Source organism: Macrosteles quadrilineatus, unplaced genomic scaffold, assembly GCF_028750875.1.
Source record: "Macrosteles quadrilineatus isolate MER2022 unplaced genomic scaffold, UCM_ALF_1.0 Scaffold_2__2_contigs__length_208266976, whole genome shotgun sequence".
Taxonomy (NCBI): domain Eukaryota; kingdom Metazoa; phylum Arthropoda; class Insecta; order Hemiptera; family Cicadellidae; genus Macrosteles; species Macrosteles quadrilineatus.
Genome location: NW_026542595.1, coordinates 11,775,994 through 11,803,444, shown reverse-complemented (window position 1 = coordinate 11,803,444; position 27,451 = coordinate 11,775,994). Strand labels below are relative to the sequence as shown.

General features: G+C 35.9%; 3 protein-coding genes across 3 annotated transcripts in view; 1 reads left to right on the top strand and 2 right to left on the bottom strand.

Moving 5' to 3' along the window:
- The window catches only part of LOC128985870 (radial spoke head protein 4 homolog A), a 68,868-nt gene extending 64,925 nt beyond the window's left edge, over positions 1-3,943 (bottom strand). Inside the window, exon 1 of the mRNA XM_054405824.1 lies at positions 3,852-3,943. The gene's annotated coding sequence lies outside the window, so the exon portion shown is untranslated. The remainder of the gene's footprint in view (positions 1-3,851) is intronic.
- On the top strand, positions 3,158-21,036 carry LOC128985871 (uncharacterized). The gene is made up of 8 exons (XM_054405825.1): positions 3,158-3,181; positions 8,712-8,943; positions 10,963-11,166; positions 15,615-15,799; positions 17,829-17,937; positions 18,159-18,317; positions 19,461-19,573; positions 20,390-21,036. The coding sequence occupies exons 2-8, from the start codon at positions 8,721-8,723 to the stop codon at positions 20,606-20,608; spliced, it is 1,212 nt and encodes a 403-aa protein (XP_054261800.1). The 5' UTR covers positions 3,158-3,181; positions 8,712-8,720; the 3' UTR covers positions 20,609-21,036.
- Positions 21,037-21,194: 158 nt separating this feature from the next.
- Positions 21,195-27,451, bottom strand: part of LOC128987068 (ralA-binding protein 1) — a 30,085-nt gene continuing 23,828 nt past the window's right edge. Inside the window, exons 10-12 of the mRNA XM_054407750.1 lie at positions 25,462-25,630; positions 23,783-23,864; positions 21,195-21,506 (exon numbers count right to left, since the gene is read on the bottom strand). Of these exons, the coding sequence (XP_054263725.1) occupies positions 21,393-21,506; positions 23,783-23,864; positions 25,462-25,630 (365 nt within the window). The 3' untranslated portion in view covers positions 21,195-21,392. The remainder of the gene's footprint in view (positions 21,507-23,782; positions 23,865-25,461; positions 25,631-27,451) is intronic.

The window sequence follows — 27,451 nt, the reverse complement described above, 5'->3', positions numbered from 1 at the left end:
TTGTTAATTCAAAATTTGTCAATGTCTAGTTTATGACTAGGTTTTTCCTTTAATGTTTTCTACAAACATTTCCTGACTTATAGCCATATAAGATTGTCCATGTTTATCTTCGTTATTGATAAACCTAATCCGGCCGGTTTTCTCTTTCTCAAAATGCCTCGCTGTACAGGCAACACAGGTCATTAAAGGACCAATTGAGAACGAAAAGTCGTTTTGGGGTAGTGTTAGGACGCATTTGTAACCTAATAGTTGAGGTTGGCCAGGGTCAGGTGCTGACTGTGATGAGTTAAGCCTTATCACCTTTGACCACAGAAAACATACTAGTTTGACTATCATTTATGCGCCACTGTTCTGTAGCTGCGGTCGTTATCACGATTACGCCTCCTGTCTATGTTTCGTTTTCGTCGCGTCGGAGGCATTTAAAAGAAAAAAAAAACAGAAAATAAACAAATTATAGCTACACAAAACAACGATAAATCCACAAATTTAAGTTACAATCATGCTAACACGATCCGTCATAGTACACAAAACAAAACAACGATAAATACAAAAATTTAAGATACAACCGTACTAACACGATCCGTCTTGAAGGTTATGTTTACATAAACTCAAATAGTAAATAAATGTACTCAATGCGTTTCATTGAATAGAAAAATAAATAACAGCAATTAAATTATACAGCCGATCAAAATGTAAACAATTATGTTCTTCATAAGGATAACATGGAAACTTTCAAATCCACTGGGGCAGAGCCCAAGGGACTTTTTCAAATATGTAAGACCAGTTTGCAAATCTACGCGACACGCTCTTTCCAATGAGACGTAAATGGATAAAATCGGTTAAGAAATGGTGGAGGAGTACAACCGACTAAGTTTCATGTAGCGTATTAAAGTTTTGAAGGAAAGTAACTGTGACCAGACTAGGGGGCGGAAAATTGTTTTGGGCCTAGGGGCGCAAAAATGCTAAATCCGGCCCTGCCAGTTATGTGATACAGTATCGGTGTATTAAATTGACAGAGACTCACGACGCATGTACAGTGTACAGTCGTCACCACGGCAACCGTCGTACAACAATCACTCTGCATACTCAGGACTGTCTCTTGGTACCGTAGCTTAACGTTGTAAAGTCAAACCTTGTCTTATAACTGCAGACCAAGACTTGGGCCGCCTACATAACACCTAAACAGGTAAGATTGTTAAAAACGTTGAACTTGGGTTTGTGATATGCGTTAGATCATTAAACTCCCGTGTCTTTATAACGTTTGCGATTTGAAATCTCCCCATTTGACGAACTAAGGATTCAAGCCTTACTGATTTATTACTACAAAAAATAAGTGATTTTAAATTATAATAAACGTATAATCTCATTGCTGAGGTATATTCCGAATATAATATGGCACACAAAAATGCTAGCTATCCAAAAACATGTATTATTTCATCACGCACAGCTATCTAACACATATATTCGTATTTACAAGTATTTGGCTCTTTATTTTACAATGTTAAATAGCATAACGATTCACTTTGTCACACAAGGTCACAGTTTTCAGTTTTTCCATCATAAATGTTTTTATACTTAAAACTTGTTAGGCATTTAGGCTGTATATACCGAAACACTTGAGCGATCTGCACTACTAGCGTATAATTAAAATACTATAACATAAATGTAATGAAATAATGTATTCTATGCTACTAGTACTAGGTATGTATGTTAACTGCATTTTGACAGACCTACTGAAAATTTAAAAAACTACAATTTTTTTTACTTTAACAGAAATAAATGTTATCACGCAAACTCGAGTGTGGTGAATCATCTGATATCACTGACACGACCACGTAACATCCTGGGCCTGATCTGTATCCTTAACTAATGACGTATATCACTGATCAAATTTCCTCAGTACACTGTATATGAACGATCGCGACAATCAAATTTCCTCAGTACACTGTATATGAACGATCGCGACAAAGTGATGAAAATATGTTGTGCTAACTAGGATTGTTTTAATAAAACTATGAACGATCATGAAAACAAATTCTTGGATGGACAAACCAACTCAGTTGAGCTACGAGTGAACAGTTTTATTTACAACTTGTTTAACTTATTTAACTTGTTTTAAGTTTATTTACAACGTGTACCTATAACAAAATTACATGTTACTCAATATGAATATAAGGTACTTTAAAATACTACACATGCAATGTTTTACAGTACTTATGTGATACAAGTCCCTACAGTATGTTCTCCTCTGTAATTTGTACAATGTATAGGATTAGTGATCATTGTGTTTTACTTACAAAATATAGTAGGTTAAGAATATCTGTACCTATCTACTGTACCTAAACGTACACTAGTTACAAAATTGTACAGCTTTGTACACTAGCAGCGCCGGTAAAGTGTACAACCCCAGGACTTGGTATTTTCTTATATTCGAAATTCAAATTAAATTGTATTTATAACTACCTACAATTCCCGTTTTATTTTTGTTTCATAATAGATAAACATGCAAACTACGTGGTCGGTTTATCTAAAATGAATTTTAAACATTAATTGGTCTATGTGTGGTAATATTAGTATAATAGTACACAACAATAGCCTAACTAACTTGTCTGGATAGCCGAGTGGTTATCGTAAATAAAACTGAAGGTCGCTGGTTCGATTCCAGAGAGGTAGTTACCAGACCCGGACGCAACTTGTCATTGTGCTATCCAATAATAAATATTTCTACTTTTCGACTTTTCAGGTCGACGTTAGATAGTAACAAGGCCAGGATTTGGACCGTCCCTTACAAAAAAAAACACGTTAAAATGCCTCTGTCATAGATAGACACAATAATCAACAACGTGGTGCAAACAGTCGTCATTTAAATACTACCGTTGTTATTGTTGCCATTTCCTTTTTAGAAGAAAGTTACGGATTGGCACTTACGATGATTGAACATAAACAATTTTAGTTTTACTGCACACAATATCATATCATGTAGTACTTTGCGGACGAGACTGTAAATTAAAAGCTTTTTCATAAACAATCACGTTCACAAACTCGCATGCAAAGTAGTCTGATCACGCAAAGTAACAAAATCAATGGCTTAGTGGGCCAGGGTAGTCTCGTGCACAGCAGTTAGGCTAACCTACCAGTATACATTACAAGACAGCAACTACATGGCCAGGGCTGTTATGTTGTGAGTGAACACTACAGTAAAACCAAATAAACTTCATTCTGCACCGAAATGTCTGCACAAAAGCACAAGCGTCAACAATTAATTCTTAACCTAATAAATAAAAACTTATCCAATAAAATTGTCAACAGTAATGAAATACAGTGAATGAAAAATATTCGACAGCATAGGCTAAGTGTAAATATATATTTCAAGGGTTATTAGAAGTATTTTTGTTTTTACTCTTCGTAAATTTAACAACCTGTACGTACAATGCTAATCAAGATGTTTTAAAGTACGTAAACATGTATGAACCCAATTGATTCGTCATTTCAGTGTTACCACAACACAAAATATACTAATTAATTGGTATTTGTTGTATGCATTGAATCAATGTGACTGTAGGATATATTAAACGATACTGACAGTGGGAATGACAGTAAGTGGCACTGATTGTAGGCGAGGGGTTTGTAGTGGGTTCGATCGAAGAGTCACTCTCGTTATTGACAAAACGATTAAAATAAGCTACTTAGAAATCGCACGAACAATGAAAAGAAAGTAAGCCTGTTGATGTCACCACATTCAACATACGCAATATCTAGATATTTTAAAACGTTAGGGGTTTTAGCGTATCATTGGTATAAAAAACAACCTAGTTGAAAAACAATATATATTAAACTTCTTTTAAACTTACCTTCCATTCTCTCTCGATTAAGTTTCCATATAATCAATGGTGGGCGTATAACTGTTAATCACTCCGTCGCGAAGTACTAATGTTCAATAAACTATTAGAACAAATGGGAATTAACAAATATTTAAAAAAAAACTAGTGCACCTGTTGCTTGAATTTGAGCAATTGCAAAGTATTACAGGTGTTTTTTCTAAACGAATAACAGTCATAATTTCCGATGACTTAAAAGAGTCCACTCAAAGATAATGTAATCAATCACTCCACTCATCTCTAGTATACTATTACTACTCTAATATTACTTACTCTTACTCTTATTACTTACTCTTGCTCTTATTACTTACTCTTACTCTAGTATTATTAGAGACGGCTATGCTCCACTCCAGTTATCGAAACTGAAAACGAATGCTCTTGTGTGTATCATGTGTTTACTATGAACAGAATTACTACAAATTATTCGTCCGTTTAGGTAAAACAAAAACTTTTTCCTACAGTCACCCGACAAAGTTGGCTTCCTTGTACTGTTTATAGTACAGAAAGCTGCTAATTGCTGCATATTTATACTTTGCCGTACGGTTTATACTTTGCCGCACATCAGCATTCCAACGAAACAACACAAAACAGCGTGGTTCTATTATGCAGTAATCCGTGTACGCTTGGGAATAGGTTGGCAGCACTTAAAGATAATAATACTATGAGCAGCTGATTGACTATTATAACTACGATTTAACCTGTCATTTCGTGTTTATAGTTTCGGTATTTCTAAACTTTCTGGACTTTTCTTTTAAACGTTTTTCATACATTCCTACGATCTTAATAAACAAGAAAATACCTTCAAAGCATTTTTTAGGCGCGGAAACCACTTCAAATTACAAAAACATATGGAACTATATTCTCAAAACGCGGAGCACATTTCTTGCCGAGGAAAAACAGCGGAGTGATACGGACCGGGTACTACTTTCTCTAGGGCATCTAAACAGCGTGGTTCTATTATGCAGTAATCCGTGTACGCTTGGGAATAGGTTGGCAGCGTTGGCAGCACTTAAAGATAATAATACTATGAGCAGCTTATTGACTATTATAACTACGATTTAACCTGTCATTTTGTGTTTATAGTTTCGGTATTTCTAAACTTTCTGGACTTTTCTTTTAAACGTTTTTTTAAACATTCCTACGATCTTAATAAACAAGAAAATATCTTTAAAGCATTTTTTTAGGCGCGGAAACCACTTCAAATTACAAAAACATATGGAACTATATTCTCAAAACGCGGAGCACATTTCTTGCCGAGGAAAAACGGCGGAGTGATACGGACCGGGTACTACTTTCTCTAGGGCACCTATTTTTGTTGCCAGCTGAACCTAAAAACGTGTTGTATAGCGTTTCAAAGACTAATTATTTATATGCTTTATAGTGACTGTAGGAAAAATATAATGTGTAACACGAGTGCAAAAGGCCTTTGCTGCACTCGAGATCATTCCGCACTCGCCTGCGGCTTTCATGCGTAAACATTGCTCTCGTGTGCAGCAAAAGTGCCACTTTGCCCACTAGTTACACAAATAACTATTTGTATTTTTATTTCAATCCAGGAGTTAACTAGATTGCAGCATTGACTATTATTATTGTAGTACCTAAGCATTGAAATCAACCGTATAACTTGTAAAAGAATGCTGTAATTGATATCTTGGGTTGATATCACACACTGAACCTTAAATAAATGGGCGTTTTGCAACGATATGAACACACTTTGTCACGTTATTCAGCATGCCAAAAGAAAAAATAGTTATTTGTGTAACTAGTGGGCAAAGTGGCACTTTGCTGCACACGAGAGCGGCTCGTGCGGAATGATCACGAGTGCAGCAAAGGCCTTTTGCACTCATGTTACACATTATATTTTTCCTACAGTCACTATAAAGCATATAAATAATTAGTCTTTCAAACACTATACAACACGTTTTTAGGTTCAGCTGGCAACACAAATAGGTGCCCTAGAGAAAGTAGTACCTGGTCCGTATCACTCCACTATTTTTCCTCGGCAAGAAATGTGCTCGGCGACTTGAGAATATAGTTCCGTATGTTTTTGTAATTTGAAGTGGTTTCCGCGCCTAAAAAAAATGCTGAAATAGTTATTTGTGCAACTAGTGAGCAAAGTGAGCAATTGACTCGCTCGAGAAACCATTCCTCACTCGCCTATGGCTCGTGAGTAGGATTTCTCTCGAGTGAGTCAATTGCACTTTGCACTCGAGTTGCACATTATATTTTTCCTACAGTTACAATAAAACAAATAAATTAGTAAAGAAACGTGACATATTTCAAGTGAACTTTTAATATGACATTTAATAATCAACAACAATAAAACAGCTGACCAGCTGATTTACAGCCAGTGCTGCCAACGTATTTCGCGCGCATACGACCTTGTCTGCATGTTGCGCGCTCACTATTTCGTGCCTTCACGTTGCAAATCTGGAGTGAGACAAGGTAATTAGAGTGAGACAATGTTAACATTGTCTCACTGATGAGCGAATTGGCCACTTTGCTCTCTCAAATCGGTGAGAGAACATGTACATTGTTAGGTACCTGTAGGAAAAGGTATTTTCTTGTTCATTTAAGATCGTAGGAATGTTTAAAAAACGTTTAAAAGAAAAGTCCTGAAAGTTCAGAAATACAGAAACTATAAACACGAAATGGCAGGTTAAATCGTAGTTATAGTCAATCAGCTGCTCATAGTATTATTATCTTTAAGTGTTGCCAACCTATTTCCAAGCGTACACGGATTACGTGCATAATAGAACCACGCTGTTTTGTGTTGTTTCGTTGGAATCCTGATGTGCGCCAAACTATAAACCGTGCGACAAAGTATAAACCGTACAACAAAGTATAAAAATATGCAGCAATTAGCAGCTTTCTGTACTATAAACAGTACAAGGAAGCTAACTTTGTCGGGTGACTGTAGGAAAAAAACAATTAATACAACATCACTGTCCTATCTCATTCCGTTTTCGGTCTATCTATCCGCGTGATTTTTACAAACACATCCACAGCTCATGAACTTTTTGAGCTACAGCGTTGAAATTCTGTTAATTTTTTTGTCTTATTGACTTTGTGCAAAATATGAATAAAAACTCTTTGAACCATTAAAAAAAGGGCGGCTTATAAAAATATTTTTGATGCCCGATTCCACAAAAACCGTTAATTAAAAAAAAAATATTTGCAGGAAATGTAAAATGTAGTAAATGTTATACAGATTACAACGATAATAATCTTAGTTTGGACAAAGCACAATTGATCTTTTTTATCTATTTAAACAATGTTAAACAGTAGTTTTATCAATTTAAGGTTAGTTTAATGTGAAAATAATGTAGGCACGGCAAGACAAAAAATAATTTCTCAGCTATTCTCTGTCCAAACTAAGCTTATAAGATTTCGATGTAATCTGCATAAGAGTTACTAAAGTTTACATATCCTGCTAATATTTTGTAAAGTTAACGGTTTTTGTGGAATTTGGCATCAAATATCTTTAAAAGCCACCATTTCATAATGGTTCAAGAAATTTTATTCATATTTTGCACAAAAGAAGTGGTGAATAAGATAAAATTTTTTACAGAATTTCAACGCTGTAGCTCACGCATTTAAAGAGTTATGAATGTTTTTATAAACATCACATACAGCCAGACCAAGAAAATAACATAAGTTACAAAAACTTTTGAACCGTAATTTTGACGGAAATGACATTTGTACAGTTTTGGACAGGACTATAACATAGGCTACTAAATTTTTATAAACACGTTCGGGCCATTTTTTAGAAAATCTATTTTTTTCCCCTTATTTTATGGGTTTTTATGGGGAAATCCCATTAAAAGAGTGAAAAAAAAACGCCTGTAGATACCATGGAATAGTACCTACATACCAAATTTCATCAAAATCGGACTAAAGTTGTGGTATGTAGCTCTGTATACATACACACACACACAGACATCACTTCGAAAACAACTTTTTTTCTTCAGGGGGGCCCAAAATAGATATATCCACTCAAAACTAAAACTCGAAATTTTTAATTTTTCGAAATTTTAAAACTTAAAAAAAATTTACAGACTTTACAGTTTACATGGGCGTACCCAGAGAGGGGCAGGGTGACCATATAAACTTACACACTCATGAAAGATTCACTCACGGAGAACATTTAAAACTTGACTTGGAGCGGTGTCAACCGAGCGAAATTTCTCGACTACCGTTTGTTACGATATTGGACTTAAATCGATTCTTAATTTTTCGAGCTGCTGTGATTTTAAATCAATTGAAAATCCGACTTGATAATTTACTATTCAATGAGAGATAGACATTTGCGACCAGTTCGACGCATGTCAAATTTTCCCTCAGGAACGCAACATCAGACCTGTAGTTTCAAATCAATTTGACTAATTACTACCACACTTCAAACAATTAGCAATCCAGAGAATTATTGACATATGCTTTCGTTTCGACGCACATACAAATTTCACCCGAAAGCAATTTTCCAAGCTACGAATAAGATATTGAAATCATGGTCTGAATACCGGCGACACGACTACATGATGTCTATGCTCCAAGTGATCGTTCCACTCCACGCTTCTCCACATTCATATGTTTGTCTGTGAATCCCTCCGGGTTTGTCATGATTGAACAATGTTGAGCGTTTAACAACAGTGGCGTTTAAACAACAATAAGTGAATTCAAAATCGGCACATGTTATATTAAATTTTTTGTTTCTTTTGACATGCTGAATAACGTGACAAAGTTTGTTAATATGGTTGCAAGACACCCTGTATTGTACTTTAACATTAGCACACTTTTTTTGTAAAATTCAACTTTGTTAAATTTTGGTTACAGGCATTATTAATGGAACAACTCAGTTGCAACAAAGAAAATGAAGCGAACTGCGACAATATTTGTACAGGTGAGAGGAAAGAAAAGGAGAGAGACACAAGTTTCATCCGGAAGGTCAGCTTCATCCGAGAATCAGTAAGTGACAGCAGAGTGCCGGAAAGGAAATTCAGTGGAGCACCTGACTCCAAACGGAGTAGCGTGCCTTCACAAGAGACTGAGGTTGAGCATGGACAAGGTGAGATGACAAAAAAATAATACATGTATTACGTGGCTAATATTAAAATACTAGGGATGTGTCGATCCTCGTACCACCGATTTTTGGACATTATGGTATTGGTATCGATTGAATCTGCAAAGATCATGCGATTGAAAAATGCATGCTTTTGCCGCAATCACGGATGACAACGATAACATTTCTGAGACCACGCGGATGTATACACAGCCGCGGGAGATGTTCGTGATTTTTTTGCGATCGTTGAAGACGATGATGCTGTCTACATGATCATGGAAGATATTCAGAATTTGTTTGTAATCACGGGAGACGACAATGATGACTATACTTACGACCGCAGAAAAGTTCATTTTGGAAGACGGCGTACGGCGATGATGTTTCCGTGAACAATAACGATAATTTAGGATTTTTGCCACTATCACGGGAGACAATATTTTTGTTTCCGTTACCACAGGGAATATTCAGGATTTTTCCGTGACCGCAGGATACGATGATGATAAGCACACAACCGAGGTATGATCAGAGGAGGATGATCAGAATCATGCCACGATCTCGGAAGCTGGTTCTAATGTCTACACGAAAGCGGATTATAATCATTATCAATTATTTAAGATGGGGACGCCACTATCTGCATATTTTAACCCAAATACGAGTGAAGGATGAGTGACCCGATCTTGTAGTCTTGTTAGTGACTAAGGCGGACATATTCCTTAGACACATCTTTTAATTATTAGCCCATACAGCCAATGGCAACTAAGGAACCTACGGTTTATAGTGGAATCCGAACCACATTTTTTCCTTGTAATTAAAAAATAATCAGGATAGTACTGCGGATAGTGGTAGTACTCACTATTGCGGACTTTAATCCACACCAGGGAGCATCGCATCCACACTGCATGCCTATAAATATCCACAATTCTTGACCTTCTATTAGCTGGATTACAGGACGACGCCACCTGATTCATGAATTTGCCGCAATCGTGGAAGACGGTGATGATGATTCAGTTACCTTGGGTGATTTTCATGTGTGTATTGAAATCACAGGAGATAATGGTGATGTTTCTGTTAACGCAGGAAACATTTCAAGATTTTGCTGCGATTGTGGAAGAGAATGATTATGTCTACACGAGATATTTATGATCTGGCCGCGATCGTCGGAGTCGGGGGATGATGATGATGATAAAAAATTATTATATCAATACTGAGATTTGAGAATTGATTTTTCAGATATATACCAGTATAGATACCAGTACAAGAATTGGTAAATTTTGGAACTGAAACATTTCAAAATATTTATTTTAAAAATATACAAAACATTTCAAAAAAGGATTTTATATTTTTGTCGAGATAGCACATGAAACATCAAAAAGCCACGTAAAAAACACACATGCTGTGTAAACTTTATTTTTACAAAAAATATTTTCAAAATGGTCTTGTCAATTCTCTAGTACACTTATTTTAAGACTTTTCAATTAATATTATTTATAGAAAAATGAGCAAGTCAAGGTTGATATTACCAGTGGCTAGAGGTGAGGGCATGCATGAGCATTTAAACTTTGGTTTTGTTCAACATGTTTCCTTTTTTTTCTTTTTTTTAAAAAAAAGGTTGGCGACCTCTTTTAACCTTGCATTTGCCCGTCCACATAGACTAAGTGCCTGTGCGTGGATCGTTTACAGCAAAGCAAGGAGTGAGCTGGTACAGTACAAAGGTGAACTGTACTGATAAAATGTTATCGGCAGTGACCAGGATCCGAACCCACGACATCGCTGCCTTGGGCCCGAAGTCCGTAACGCTACCGACTGAGCCACCGACTCACTAATTAATAAACTGGCAGAATTATGGGAGCAATTAACTCTTAGCAACACGTTTGCACGTCAGTCTGCAATAGGCTTAAGTTGGTTAGGAATTTAATTAATATGACAAAAAAATACTGTATTATGGATTCAATTTGCACATGATCACATCTAGATCAGTAGTATTAAAACAAATTTATACTTGTAGTTTATTTTATAAATGAACAGCTCTGAGCAGTCCCAAGGTGCCCAAAAAGTTCATCTCTACATGGCGTCAAGCTTGTGACAGAACCAAGGATCGGACCAAGGAGCTGCTGAAGAGGTGGAGGACTCTCCCCGAGGGCAACGCAGAGATGATGGCAGCAGGAGCCTCACAGCTGCAGCCCCAGACTAACACTGACAACCCTCACAACTGGAGCGTTCATGTGTGGGGTAAGTCAAGTCAACCAACCCTACAAGGCATATAATACAACTTTCTGGCCTAGAGACTGTTTTTATTACTTTCACAAACCACACTAGCATAAACAAATAATTGTAAATTTTAGTTTGTTGTTAGATTAAATTTGTACTTATCAAACATAGGACTGTTATCATAATATGGAAGCATTTTGACTTGAAAACAGTTTTTATAAGAGATAACTTTAATTCCAGTTTATAAAATCCTTTATAATGGGATTATAAGGGATTTGAATTTCTTATGAAGGAGATATATACTGCTAACCTATGTATATTTAGAGTAAGTACAATTATGCAGTCAATCATGGTATAAGTCAATCAGCTCTTTTGGTCCAATATTACCAAAGGCTACTAAAGGTAGCGGTGGCGTAGCTAGGGAATGGCGGGAGGGATCACACTGCCTCTGCCGCCTAACGTAGGAGGGTGACAAGTTGAAAATCATAAGTTCGTTGAGATTTGTGTTGAGATAAGTTCGTAATGACATAACTAGCATTAAAATAACACTCTTAAGCTTATAAAATGCCAACATTTTTTAGGAAAGATCTTTGCCCTCAAAGAGTCTTTGTTTGATTTCAATTAGAGATGATCTAATCTTAGTCAGTAGGAAAGCTTTCATTGGATATAACACGTTGAATATTTAAACGGTGATGCTATGCAATTGTGCGATTGATAAGATACTCTCTGTTACCCACGGGCTTCACCCCGTTTGACTTCATAAGTATTAATAAAAAATACCCTCGCCGCAGTAAACCTGCAGACTAAGCAAATTTCCTTTCACCTGGCTGGATTTCTACTAAAATATTCCCTAAAAATTGTCAGACTTATTTCCTATTTAATTAACATTAGTGAGTTCTTAGTTTTGCTGCTACAGGGAAGATAGGCCTATTGAGATGGGTTTTATTATAGCAATGTTGATAGCTTAGTATTAAATAAACATCATTTCCAAATTTGGTTTAAATATATCCCTAAACGAGCAAACTACAACAGTTTATTTATTCTCCATAACAATAACATGGGAATTTTAAATTTACAATTTTTTTTATTATCTCCGTAACTGTTGGGCATATAACAACGCTTCAAGATACAAAATTATTTCTTTTTTTAAACTCTACTAAATGGTTTGGAGTGAAATGGTCAAAAATGGGAAAAATAAATTTCTACCCCATAAAACCACCCTTAAACCCCCGTTCCCATAGTCTGATTGTGCTGGTTCACGAACTTGTTTGAATAAACGTATGTTTACACGTTTGTACCAAATTTCATAAAAATTTGTACATTTTTGCTCGAGTTATCACGCTAACAGACACACACATATATATCTAATATATAAAATTCTCGTGTCACAGTGTTTGTCTGCAAACTCCTCCGGAACGACTTCACCGATCGACTTCACTAAACTATTTCCCGTTTCGAAATTCTTAAAAGGGCTCCGCCCCAGTGGCTCTGGAGTTTCCCATGTTAACCTTATGAGAAATGGAATTAATGAATCTTAACAGCTGTTTCAATTAAACAAGTTGGTTCTGTTCTATGATGTTCAATAGCATAAAAGCTACAAGGATTGCCAACAGGGTGCAGCACTATTATTTTTTTTAATTTATGACAACAGCTAATTTCCAACCAAAAGGTGAGTGAGCGTAGCGAACGAACTTCAACCTGGAGGCGAGTTAGCGTAGCGAACGAGCTAACCTGAAGGCAAGTGAGCGCAGCGAACGAGCTCCAACCTAAAGGTGAGTGAGCGTAGCGAACGAGCTCCAACCCAAAGGTGAGTGAGCGTAGCGAACGAACTTCAACCTGGAGGCGAGTTAGCGTAGCGAACGAGCTAACCTGAAGGCAAGTGAGCGCAGCGAACGAGCTCCAACCCAAAGGTGAGTGAGCGTAGCGAACGAACTTCAACCAGGACGTGATTGAGCGATGCGAACGAGATCATCTTGAAAATTAAACGTAACGGTACTTTCTTTCCATCGGTCTGTCTTAGGGGAAACCTATAACTAAGGCGATACGAAGTTCGCCGGGTCAGCTAGTCTATATATACAGGGTGTCCCGGAACTCTCTACCAATATTTTAGGGCATTGTTCCTGGGTAAGAAACATATCTAAATATCATATTTAAATTGTCCGGAAGTCCTTATTTACTGAGATAGCCGCCATTTTGTTTTTTTCACTTATTAATTTTTTTCTGAAAATTGGTTAAACATACGAAGTTGAAACTTTGCACAAACATTTATAACAACTAGACAAAGCTACAAAAAAATTATGACGATTTTTCAAATTCATAAAACAAAATGGCGGCTGTTTAAAATTTTGTTTCTTAAATTACTCGAAAACCCTTGATTTTACAAAAGTTTTGCAAGAATAACCTTTTTAAGGCAATTTTATTACAAATCGATTGACACCTTAATCTTTAAGATCGGACGAGTATTAACTGAGATATGGCAGTTTTAGTGATACGTGACCGCTTTCAGCATGCGCTGCAACTAATATCCGGCGGTCACGTATCACTAAAACTGCCATATCTCAGTTAATACTCGTCCGATCTTAAAGATTAAGGTGTCGATCGATTTGTAATAAAATTGCCTTAAAAAAGTTATTCCTGTAAAACTTTTGTAAAATCAACGGTTTTCGAGTAATTTAAGAAACAAAATTTTAAACAGCCGCCATTTTGTTTTATGAATTTGAAAAATCGTCATATTTTTTTTGTAGCTTTGTCTAGTTGTCATAAATGTTGTTGCAAAGTTTCAACTTCGTATGTTTAACCAATTTTCAGAAAAAAATTAATAAGTGAAAAAAACAAAATGGCGACTATCTGAGTAACTAAGGACTTCCGGACAATTTAAATATGATATTTAGATATGTTTCTTACCCAGGAACAATGCCCTAAAATATTGGTAGAGAGTTCCGGGACACCCTGTATAAAAGGCAAAGCCCTCACACTGACTCACTGACTGACTGACTCAGTCACTCATCACTAATTCTCCCACTTCCCATTTACCCACGAGGCTGAAATTCGGTACACCGATAGGCATTAAATAGGACTACTAAGTAGTTTTTATTCTGATCGGGCTTTCGGGCTCCGCCCCAGTGGCTCTGGACTTTCCCATGTTAACCTTATGATGTTATATATTTAAAAGGAATAATTAATGAATCTTAACAGCTGTTTCAATTAAACAAGTTGGTTCTGTTCTATGATGTTCAATAGCATTAAAGTTACAAGGATTACCAACAACTAACCTTAGATCGGTTAACCTTATGAGTACTTATATTTAAATGGATTTAAAGAATCTTAACAGCTGGTTCAACTAAACAATTTGATTCTGTGATGTTCAATGGGATTAAAAAGTTAATAGGTTTACAAACAGGTTGCAGCACTATAATTTTTTTAAATTCATGACAACAGCTAATTTGCAATCAAAAGGTAAGTGAGTGTAGCGAGCGAACTTCAACCTGGAGGCAAGTTAGCGTAACGAGCGAAGCGAGCAAAACCTGAAGGCAATTGAGCTTAGTGAACGAGCTCCAACCTAAAGGTGAGTAATTTATGAAAAAACAGATAGTTTTGCGCAAGGTTTCTTGTCATGACAAACATTTTAAGTATAAGGTTTATGGGGGTGTGACTTGTAGTTTTCTCGTTTGTGGGTACTTTGGGATTTATAAATGGATGATGTGGCATGTAATGAATTTTGTGTGTGACCTAATATATCAAATTACTAGCTGGCCCGACAGACGTCGTCCAGTCCTAATGTGGTTTTATGTCAAATGCTCGTTTATTATCAAGATGAGCTCGTTAGCATCGCACAATCACGCCCTGGTTGAAGTTCGTTTGCTTCGCTTACTCACCTTTAGGTTAGAGCTCATTCGCTGCGCTCACTTGCCTTCAGGTTTAGCTCGTTCGCTACGCTAACTCGGCTCCAGGTTGAAGTTTGTTCGCTACGCTCACTCACCTGTTGGTTGCAAATTAGCTGTTGTCATAAATGAAAATAAATAATAGTGCTGCACCCTGTTGGTAAACCTATTAATTTTTTAATCCCACTGAACATCACAGACTCAAATTTTTTAGTTGAACCAGCTGTTAAAAGATTCTTTAATTCTATTTAAATATAAGTACTCATAAGGTTAACATGGGAAACTCCAGAACCACTGGGGCGGATCCCTTTTGACGGATCTGCACCAAACTTCACACAAACAATTTTTGAATAATGCTTAATAATTCCTGAAAGTTTCATTACAATCTGTCAAGCAGTTTCGGAGTCCATAACGTTCAAATATATATGTATTCAAACTTCCTCTTTTATATAGAAGATAAAAAAAACTTTACTTTGAAGGTGTGTTTATTTATTCAAATTATTCTTAATACCCAGTATATTCAACATTGAATATTTATTCATAGGTCTCTTCTCCCAGTGAATAATTAATTATTTATTCAAATTCCAGCATCTTACATTAAAAGATATCCTAGTGAAGATGAGAATCTTATGTCATTTGATGAGAATGCACCTTCCACATTAAACCTTTTATCCTCCACACAAAAAGAAAAGATGAGCCATTTCTTTTCACACCTGCTTGACAGTGACCAAGATGACCTCATATCTGAACAAGACTTTGACAATTTTTCTGAGGTAGGTTATCTCTTTAATTATCAGTACGTAAATAATTTTTTTATTTGATAACCATCCATAGTCTCTTTATTGCTTACTGGTATTGCACTATTTGGGTCAAGGCTCTCTTACCTCAATAATGAATTTCCAAGCTCATGTCTGACAGCCTTAATTAATACATTCGAATTGCTAGAGACACCTATAGCGACGTTCCGATACTACCGATACCAGTAGGTATCGATACTTTGGGTCCGATACCAGTATTATCGGTATCGGTATCGAAACGTTCGATTCTGTAGTGGTATCGATACTGAAAACGGAGTATCGGAACATCGGTATCGGAAAAGTAGTTCCTACAGAATTAGGAGTTTGTTTAAGAAATACATTTTTGTTTTAAGTTCAATGGTCATGAATAATTATCTACATGTTTTTTCCGGTAAAATTACAATATAAAATATAGGGTACGGTTGAGATTTTTAAAAAACTTCCCTTATTAGATTGACTTAATAGATTACTCCGCTTAACGCCAGCCACAATAGCCAGCATAAGTCAAAATGCGTTTAAATGTGTTTACATTTGTTTAAATAAATAACACCTTTGTAATTTTTATTCGCCTATTTTATATTTATTAATTTTCCTTTTGGCTGTACTTTCATAAGCGGCACAAATGAAGGTATGCTATCGGTTATGTTAGGTTGGGTTATTGATAAATTACTAGGGCTTTCATTTGTGCTGCTTATGAAAGTGCAACCTGCTTTTTCAAGCTTTTGTTCTGTGTTCATTGTCCAGTTTATTTTTCCGATACTTTTGGTCCAATACTGAGATGGTATCGATACCACACTTCTGATACCATATCGATACCAAGTATCGTATCGAAAGCGGTATCGGAACGTCCCTAGAGACACCAAACAAGTTTCAGTGTTTATAAGGTGCGTTGTCCAAGGTGCGTCTGTTGCGTCCCTTGTCCAAGAGCGTGTCTATTCTGTTCAACAGTTGGTTATTCACTGTGTTAAACTCTAGTTTAGTACTCTCATTATGAGTGGGAAGAGTAAAGTGTTGAAGATTCTTTTGAGCGATGATATAGAAGACGAGGAAGTTCTGGTCCTAGTTAGTGGACTTTGATTGTGTAGGCATAGTGTTTTTACCAAGAGAATTAAGGAAAGAGGATATACCAAAACATCCATGCACACTCTTAAGTCCAATAACAAGAGAATAAAAGTTAGCTTTTACACTAAGATACTGTAAAGTATTGAATTTTTTAAATCTAAATTTTAAAGGCTTAGCTTGAACCTAAATAATTATATTTAAAAACCCAGTTTAGGTTTGTTTTTCCTTTAAAATTAAAGCCTCGTATGCACTGGCAATCATTTAACAAGAAAATTGTCGCTAAACAGTAAATATAAGCTTGAGAGCACTGGAGAACACAAGCACAACACTGCAATAGACGCTGACTAGACCATCAGCCATCCCGTCTGCTCCCGGAGCAGTGCCCCGCGTCAGACGCTCAGCGTCTCAAGCGTCACATGCACCATCTCAAGCGCCAAGACGCTTCAAGCTCCCCATTGAAATCAATGCTTAGGCACTTTCCATCCATCGCCAGCGTATATTTCTCAGCGTTGGACGAAACAGACGTATTCTTGGACAACGGGCCTTAAAACTGAATATGAATTATCTATTGAGTTATGAAAACAAACAGGACACCCTCAATATTTATTTGGGTACTGTAGAGTATATCTATGAAGTTTTTTGCAAAAATATTAATCCATGTTTGTATTTTGTTTGAGTAAACTATAAAATTCTCTATTATGGGTGCATCCTAACTATACACAAGTCCTAATTCTCAAAAGGGTTCATCCATCAACTCCTACCCCCCAGGTATTTGAGTCCTCGGCGTCTGCATTATTGGTTATAGAATGTGTCATTCCCCTACACAACAATAACTCGACCAATGTCCCAAACCAATGAGACAGAGTACTAAATTGTACATAGTCAGAGGTATCTACTTAACAATCATTTTTATGCTGATGGTTATACTCATATTTTGATTCAGAAACTGAGGAGATATGCAGATTGGTCAACGAACAGTCCTCAGTTTCTCATCATGGTCCAAGTACAGCAGGGATTCCTTGACACCTTCTTACCAACTGATCCAGAAATAGGTGAGTTTGAACTAAGTGCACATTAAAAAGATATCCTCCAATCAGTTAAGGAAAACTTACAATGTAAGTCATGAGAAGAAGAGTGAAGTTTATAATTTGCTGTTGTAAGTTTATTGTGTTGGTTGTGTGGATTTGTGTTTGAGTGTTTTAACAAACGTTACACTGTTTTATTAACTGTGAAGTGTGTATATATAAACTTCCTTCTTCAACTTGTGTCGTAGAAGGAGATGATGTCTCAGAGTCCTGGAAACGCTATGTCAGTCTAGAAGAGTGGCTCAGCACATGGGGCATGTTGGTGTCCAAGGCTACCAACCTTAATGACTTTCCGCTCTGGTTGCATTACCTTCCTAAAATTCTTTTCCAAGCAATTAACAAGAGTGGTAAGTTAAATCTAAGCAAAAACTCTATTATTATTATGTTAAAATGCCAAATTTTCTTGAAATATTATGTAAAAACTAGCTGACCCGGCGAACTTCGTATCGCCTAAGTTATAGGTTTCCCCTAAGACAGACCGATGGAAAGAAAGTACCGTTACGTTTAATTTTCAAGATGATCTCGTTCGCATCGCTCAATCACGCCCTGGTTGAAGTTCGTTCGCTACGCTCACTCACCTTTGGGTTGGAGCTCGTTCGCTACGCTAACTCGCCTCCAGGTTGAAGTTCGTTCGCTACGCTCACTCACCTTTGGGTTGGAGCTCGTTCGCTACGCTCACTCACCTTTAGGTTGGAGCTCGTTCGCTGCGCTCACTTGCCTTCAGGTTAGCTCGTTCGCTACGCTAACTCGCCTCCAGGTTGAAGTTCGTTCGCTACGCTCACTCACCTTTTGGTTGCAAATTAGCTGTTGTCATAAATGTAAAAGAAATAATAGTGCTGCACCCTGTTGGTAATCCTTGTAACTTTAATGCTATTGAACATCATAGAACAGAACCAACTTGTTTAATTGAAACAGCTGTTAAGATTCATTAATTCCATTTCTCATAAGGTTAACATGGGAAACTCCAGAGCCACTGGGGCGGAGCCCTTTTAAGAATTTCGAAACGGGAAATAGTTTACGTCCGATTCGCATACCTACAGAATTTACACACCAAATTTCATAACGATCGGTGAAGTCGTTCCGGAGGAGTTTGCAGACAAACACTGTGACACGAGAATTTTATATATTAGATAAAAAAAACACATTTAATTCCTTATACGTACTGTCCGTCCTATTATTTACTTTAGAAAGCTTTTACTATACCTTTTACTCTAGTAGATAAAACCAAAACAAGAAAGGAAAATAAATGGATTTTGGATACTTGTTTTAAATTTTTTTAACCCCTTAAGGTTTTCATTTTTAAGAGTTTAAATCAGTCAATTAGTTTTTAATTGTTTATGGTTCCTCAGAAAACCCTCGCAAGTCATGAGTTTTGTTATAATAGATAAAAACTCTGTTACACAAGACACAAGACGCTATGTGGAAACTAGAAACAACTGGAAGAAGTTTTATGCAGAGGTGGATTTAAACAAAATACTATATATTTTCAGGGAGTGGAATCATATCCAGGGATGAATTAGGCTCGTTCTATTCGTCCATACTGGGCTACACCACACAGCGAGTGGGTGAAATACTTGATGAGGCTTTTAACTCCCTCACTTCAGTAAGTCATCAACAAAAACTTACAATCATAAATAATTTATGACCTAATAAATAACCTTTTACTTTTAAATTAAATAATGGTCTTGAATAATATACCAGTACCAATAACTCGTAGACAAGGATCCATTTATCCTTTGGTTCTGTTTTAATGTCATCGTGTAGTAAGAACAAAACTACAGTAGATAATGAATGATAATTCTGTAATTTCATAAGACATTCAGGGTGTCAACATGATCCCGATAGCAGTACAGTATATAAAAAAATATTGCAACATGATCCTGATAGCAGTACAGAATATGAAATAATATTGCAACATTTATTTACCTAAGTAAAATATATTATTTCATATTTTTATGAAATGTTTTTGTATTTCCGGCTAATCAGGAAACTGTGGTAATCCGAACCAGATCCAATCCCAATTAGTTTGGATTAGCAAGACTCTGTTATAGATGGAATTTTTGTAATTTGAATTTAGTTTGATCATAATAACTGATTTGTTAAAAGTATTTATACAGAAACTTGTGTAAAAAGAAAATTTGTCAAAACAATTATCCATTGTTATTATTTAAAAAAATAATTCAATCAAAATGTTTAAATCAAACGATATAATATGTTCAATGTCCTTCACAAAATAAAAAAATAAATACTTTTAATATGTTCATAGTGTTCTGTATGAGACCCAAGCATTTTCAACTAATAATTCTGTCTACCTGTCTTCTAGCAGGAGTAAGCTCTTTGGAAATATCACTTTTCAGTTGTCACAGAAACTCTAACGCCTAACTCAAGTTGTAAATTCTCTCTCTTTTTTCATTTCCAGAATGGTGACCACCCCATATCATACTCTGTATATCGCTTGGTCTTCACCAACTTCCTTCTAGGGAGGTATCCCAATGGTCCAGGCCAGTACCTGTTTGGCTGTGTTACCAAGAAACCGGACTGCTTCCCCATTGACTACAGCGCTCTCAACTGTCAGCCCGAGGACCGAGAACACTACACTCCTGACAAGAAGAGCAATCGCGTGTCCATTGTTGTTTAGATTTCCCTTCAACTCAAAGAGAAGATGAAATCTCACGAATAACGACCCTGATAATTTAACTTGTAAATGTTTCAAAATTTACTTTTAACGTTTGGCTAAGTTTAAAATACTGAAAAATCTGATTTCATCTTTAGCCTGGCAAAACAAAAATAGTTTGTTAAGATTTAAGATTGTGATATCTAAATAAATTATTGGTTATGTGTAATACTCAGAAATTCTGAAAATTATATTTACAGCCATATTAACAATATTTATAATTCCATTTTGCAACATAAATCAATGAGATCAAAAAGTGTTTGTCTATGAATGTACTCTTCCTCAAATCACTGAATGTAGGAATTCAAAATTCAGAAAATGTGTGGAAATTTAAAAAGATTTGTTTCTTATAATATGGTGCATAATATGAGTGTTGCAGACTGTTTTACAGACAATTAATCGTGCAATATATAAAATTATTTTAAATTAAATTGATCTATTTGTTAAAGACCTCTGTAGGTTAGTCCAAAGAACAGATAAGTAGAAAAAATAAGTTTAGTATTAATTCATAACAATTTTACTAAAATAACAAAATATATACAGTAACAAAATAAAATACAATATATAAAACTTATAAGGACTAAGTGTAACATTTTACAGCAGACTACTGTAACTAATTAATAACAGTTTTTTTAAGTGACTACAAACATTCTACAAAGTTAATTAAGCATATAATTTATACAATTTTAAATGTTGTATTACAATTTTAATCAGTAAAGTCAACATTTTGATATATATTTTGATCGTCTTACATTAGATGAGCCATGTATTCACATATTTGGGCCAGCTTTATTTGTACCCTAAGATCTACACAAGCGAAGTGTTCTTCCATCAGTGAAGAAGTCAACGCCTCCTTTTCAGCCTAAAAACAATTAACAGGTACTTATTGCTTTATACACTCACTTTGATAATAAAATAAGAGAAAGTACCAAAATAAGTTTCAACGAGGGGACCCGTGCACAAATTACAAAATTATAGAGTTCAAACTTTTTTCCGAGGCAAAACTAATAATGAAATACCCTGTTACCTTTTTTATTTAACTTTGATTAAATCTGTTGGTTGTAGATCCATACCATCTATATAATTAATACGCTACTGTACATGAAACTTTGTCGGTTGAACTCCTCCGCCATTTCCTAACCAATTTTATCCATTGACGTCTCATTGGAAAGAGCGTGTCGCGTAGATTTACAAACTGGCCTTACATTTTTGAAAAAGTCCCTTGGGCTCTGCCCCAGTGGCTTTGAAAGTTCCCATGTTATCCTTATGAAGAACATAATTATTTCAACACATAGTTGTTTGAGTTTGTGAAAACATAACCCTCAAGATGGATATTGTTACTACAGTAGACTCCCTCTTATCCGGACTCCTCGGGACCGAGGCCAGTCCGGATAACGGTTTTTCCGGTTAAGCCGACGTCCCCAAAAACTCATTAAAATGGACCGTTTACGGTGATATTCGACTTAAATTTAGGAGAGCATTGTATTTAGACATGTGATCACTGGTCTCAAATCTTTCCTACGAGAACAGTCTTTACAGTACCGCACACTTCCTGCCGATCTAGTCCGGTTAAACCAATGTGCCGATAATAATTGTCCGGTTAAAGAGATGTCATTTCCGTCGACTGTAGTCCGGTTAAACCGATGTCCGGTTAAAAGGTGTCCGGATGAGAGGGAGTCTACTGTATGGTTGTATCTTAAATTTGTGTATTTATCGTTGTTTTGTGTTGCTAAGACAGATCGTGTTAGCATGATTGTAACTTAAATTTGTGCATTTATCGTTATTTTGTGTGGCTATAATTTGTTTATTTGTTGTTTCTTTTTGTTTAAATGCCACCAACGCGACAACAACGAAACATAGACAGGAAGCGTAATCGTGATAACGATCTGGTCAATCTCAACTATTAGGTTAAAAATGCGCCCTAACACTACCACAAAACGACTTTTCGTTTTGAGAAGGAGAAAACCGGCCGGAATGCTTTAGGTTTATCAATAACGAAGATAAACATGGTTCGAATTACATACCGGTAATCTTTGAGTTGACAATCAGGTTATAATATTACAAATAAAAGTAACCTAAGCTATTTAAAAATAAAATTAGGGATGTGTCGATTCACAATAACGATTCTCGTTGGTCAATATCACCGATACTTGGACATCGGTATCGGTATCGAGCATCGATCGTCAAATTTCGATCCTACACTAATACCCAATACGTCTGCGATGATCGCGCAATCAGGACAATAGCGGTAATTTTTCTATTGCGTGTAGGCTGATGATGATGTCTGCACGGTCACAGGAGGTAATCAGAATTTGGCCGCTATCACGGAAGACGACTATAATAATTACAAGTCTACACGGCCACAGAAGATGTTCATTATTTTTCCGTGATTGCGCAAGACGACGATGATGTCTGTGACCGCGGGAGTCGGTGATGGTGTCTACACGGTCGCAGGAGACAGTTACAATTTTGCCACAATCATGGGAGACAATTATGATGTCTACACGACCATGGGAGGTGTTCATAATTTTTCCGTGATTACAGAATACGTCGATAACGTTTCTGTGACTATGGAAGACGATGGAGTATCTGTTACTGCAGTAATGGGGAGCAAGCTGGTCTAGGGGTTAGAGCGTGGGACTTCGATCTCTGAGATTCCGGGTTCAAATCCCACCAAATCACCAATAGATTTTATCTAAGTGATAATGCCACAACCCCTAGGTCCAGCCTGAAGTAATGTGAAATCCTGGGCTCGTGCCTAGCGTCCTATAGGACAAAAAAACCTGCAGCAATAGTAAGACCCACAAATCGGAGGATGAAACAACGAACTCGCTCCTAGACTGCAATTATTTGTTGTTATTTTGTCAAACCATTGTTTTAAACTTTGGCTGTCTCAAATTCATTAAAGGAAAGTAATACATTAATTAACATGATCTCTCAATGGTCTCTCTTTTCCTGAATCCGGTCTACCAGGCCTCCCGTACAAGCCAGATTGTCGAGGTATTACTGTATTGATAATTTACTAAATTGAACTCTTATACTAAGAATTACTAAAATATAACTAATCCTCATAGTGGGTGTTTTTAAGGATTAATTCCCCAAGGACATCTTATAATTATAATAAACTGAACTATTTACCTGTAAGGTTGAAGTTTCATGGCAAGTAATTAACAATCCTTCATTTATGCTGTCCGTATCATTACTCTCTGGCATACAGCTCCTGCAATTCAATTTCATATTCATATTAATTTAATTAATTAATTAAATTTTTTAATTTTTTTAATTTAATTAATTAATTATTAATTTAATTTATATTCATATTGCAATTTTATTTCATTTCATTTCATTTTCATTTCATTTCATATTACAGTAGACTCCCTCTTATCCGGACTCCTTGGGACCGAGGCCAGTCCGGATAACGGGTTTTCCGGTTAAACCGACATCCACAAAAACTCGTAAAACGGACCGTTTAAATACATATTGTACTGTATTTGACTTAAATTTATGATGCACTATATTTAGACACTTAAATCACTGGTCTCAAATCTTTCCCATGAGAACAGTCGTTTCAGTACCGCCTGCTTCCTGCCAATCTAGTCCGGTTAAAGAGATGTAATTTCCGCCGAGTGTAGTCCGGTTAAACCGATGTCCGGTTAAAAGGTGTCCGGATAAGAGGGAGTCTACTGTAATGATTTGTAATTTATAGAAACTTATTATAACTACAGTCATAATAAGTTATTATAAGTTATAATATAAGTCTTGTTATTACAACAACTACAGTAATGATAACTACAGTGAACTTCCAAAAATCAGACACTCTGGGGACTGGCTCCATGCCTGATTACTAGAAATTTCGGACTATCCAGTTGTACAGTAAAGTCGCTAGAGGATGTACCATATTAGTGAAAACCGACTTATTTGTGATGGTAATGAGTCAAATTTGTATAACTGTGTTAGAAATAATAGCTTAACAAGCCTAACTCAAAATTAGACCAATAAAAATTAACTCTTTATTTTGCCTGTCTTTCCATTTTGACTTGTTTGAGTCTGTGGTTTGACTAAGGCTCATTGCCTCTAATTGAAATCAAACTGACTCACGTTCACATTTTCACTCGCTTGGCTTAACAACACAGAGACATTAGAAAATTAATTATTCCTAATGTTTTATAATTTCAGTAATATTTCCTTATTGTATTGTAAACATAAACAATACTTGTGTTATAATAAAATATTTATGAACAATTTGTAAAAGTTGTTGTCCGTATCAAGATTTTATAATTTTGTTATCATCTCTACTATCAACTTCAAAGTTCTAAATACTTTTTAAAATAATATCCAAATCATTAAAAACAAGATATTACTTAGTCTCCTTACATCTACAAAACTTAAACTTTCTCGGATGTTAATTTTGGTCTGCCCTAAAAAATTAATCCTTGTGAGAATTGACAATTCATTATTGCATACCCAGTTCCTTGTCAGTTATGTCATTATTCTAAAGTAGTGTTAGTGTTAGGTGAATTGAGATTAGTTGAGTTATGTTAGTTGCAACAATGATTCATCGACAACATTCCTGTAAAGAAGTAATTTAGAAGTAATACATGGTTATGTCATGATTGAAAAATTTAAACTCTTATAGTTAATAGTGAAAGGTATAGTGCCTGTGTAGAGCAGGCCAACATAAAATATTACAATATACATCACGTAACAAGTAATATATTTTTCAATATCAAGTTAAGGTTCCATTTTTAATTTAATTAATAAGAACATGTAGCAAATTAACTATATAACCCTATCATTTAACACGTAAACAAACTAACCTTATGATTGGATTTCCTCCTAAAGCTCTGATTTGCACTTTCAATGCTGATATATCTGATTTTTCTCTCTCAATCAAGGCCTGAAACGACTTTGCGAGGTTTGTCAACTCCTCAGCTTCCAAAGTGACAGCAAGTTCTTCTTTTTTGGCTTCCCAGGATTTTTCAGGGGCTGCAATGGAAAAATTAGTTCATTGAGAAATTAGTGAATTATGCGCAACCCTACGCACATCTAAAATCACACAACCATAAATGCCCAACTGTGAAAATCACGCTGCTTGAACACCTCTAGTAAATACTTTGGAGACGGTGCGTCTGATTACAGCATGACAAATTAGACATTTGACTACTTTTTTTACTTGCCCTAAAACTAGTTTTAATGATTTAAGATATTCCTGTCTATAAGATGGGAAACATCGTATAAAAGGGAGTACAAAGCAAAGTAATCCCTGATGCTTAAGGGGTTAATGATTAAAAGCTAAATACCAATTTATAGGTTTTTTAACCTTAAATCGGACGTAATGATTTCGGCCAAAAACTCCGTGGTCCGATATATTGGACGTCCGTAAAATATCCCGAAAACTCCGACGTCCAAAATATCAGACATCAGTAAAATCAATAGTAGACAAATAAGTCTTAAAATTGCATTCACACTCCAAAAATACCATAAAATTTGTTAAAAATATTAATTCTATTATTTTAAAAATGGCGGCCATTTTCCAAAATGGCGGCCATTTTCCAAAATGGCGGCAAACTAGAAAAGTGGAAAACTGTGTATTTTATGGTCTTTATGGAATGTGGATGCAATTTAAAGACTCATTTGACTTATTTACTCTTCGCATTTTCGCTATAAACCTACTTGTTTAGGGGCTACATGATGTAAAATGTACACCGGAAGTCATTTTTCCTTAGGCTGTAACTCCTAAACGAATGGGTAAAAAATATGATAAAATATAGGGTATTCCGTAAGAAATTTCAAAGTTGGCCGCCATTTTCCAAAATAAAAAAATAAAATCATATTTTTAACTACCACAAAAAATAAAGGAATGTCCCCCATTTAAAGTTTTCTCTAATTCTTACCGTTTCCGATATCCCAATGGTGGCCTCCTTGAGTTGATTACCCTGTACATGTAGAATCTCATAGAGGATAAAAGGAAACAAAAAGTATGCCCCTATCTGTTCAGACAAAAATATACACAAATTTTACCAAACGCTTACAAACATTTTTAAAAATGTCAGGAGTTTTTGGTTAGTACTGTTCCCGGCAAGGTACCGGCATTTTTGGCTAGGACCACAATTTTTTTCCTGGAGTGCAAAGGGTTAAAAGATAGTGAATATAGCACCAAAAGACGTTTAGCTGGGTCTAGACTCTCGCCAACTCTATAGATATACATATACAGTAGTTGGAGTGCCACACTCTTGCAAGCCTTTTGCACTGGCTCCGAATTTCGCTGAATTTATCCTGATCAGCAAAGATTATAAAACTTCTTGAATTTCTTATGTACTTGTTTTTTTTTTTTTTTTTTTTTTTTTTTGCTACAAGACATCTGAGCTCCCTAGTAAGCCATTGAGGGAAGGATGTCTGTTGTACCAGTCTTCTTGGATATTCAAGAGAATAGTTTCCTTTAAGTTGTTGCTAAAGTCAATAAAGGATTCTCCAATGCAGTTAATAGATACTGTAGCAGGGTAGGACTGTTTTTGAACTCACTTATAAACTTGTTCAAGGTTGCACTTGTGATAATCAGGCTCGAGAGTTGTAGGTTGTGCATTACTATTTTGGTGAGCATAAATGTCCAATGTCAAAGCAGGATGGTTATCATCAGGAATAATTAAAGGATCATCAGAAGCAAACACGTTCAATCCAGGATTTAAAGAAAACACTAGGTCAAGCAAACCACTCCTTGCATTTTTGATCCCAATGATTTGTTCCAGATGCAAGTAGTCCACCAAGTCCAGCAAATACTCAGGGGCCTCCTCAAATTTGGAGGCATTG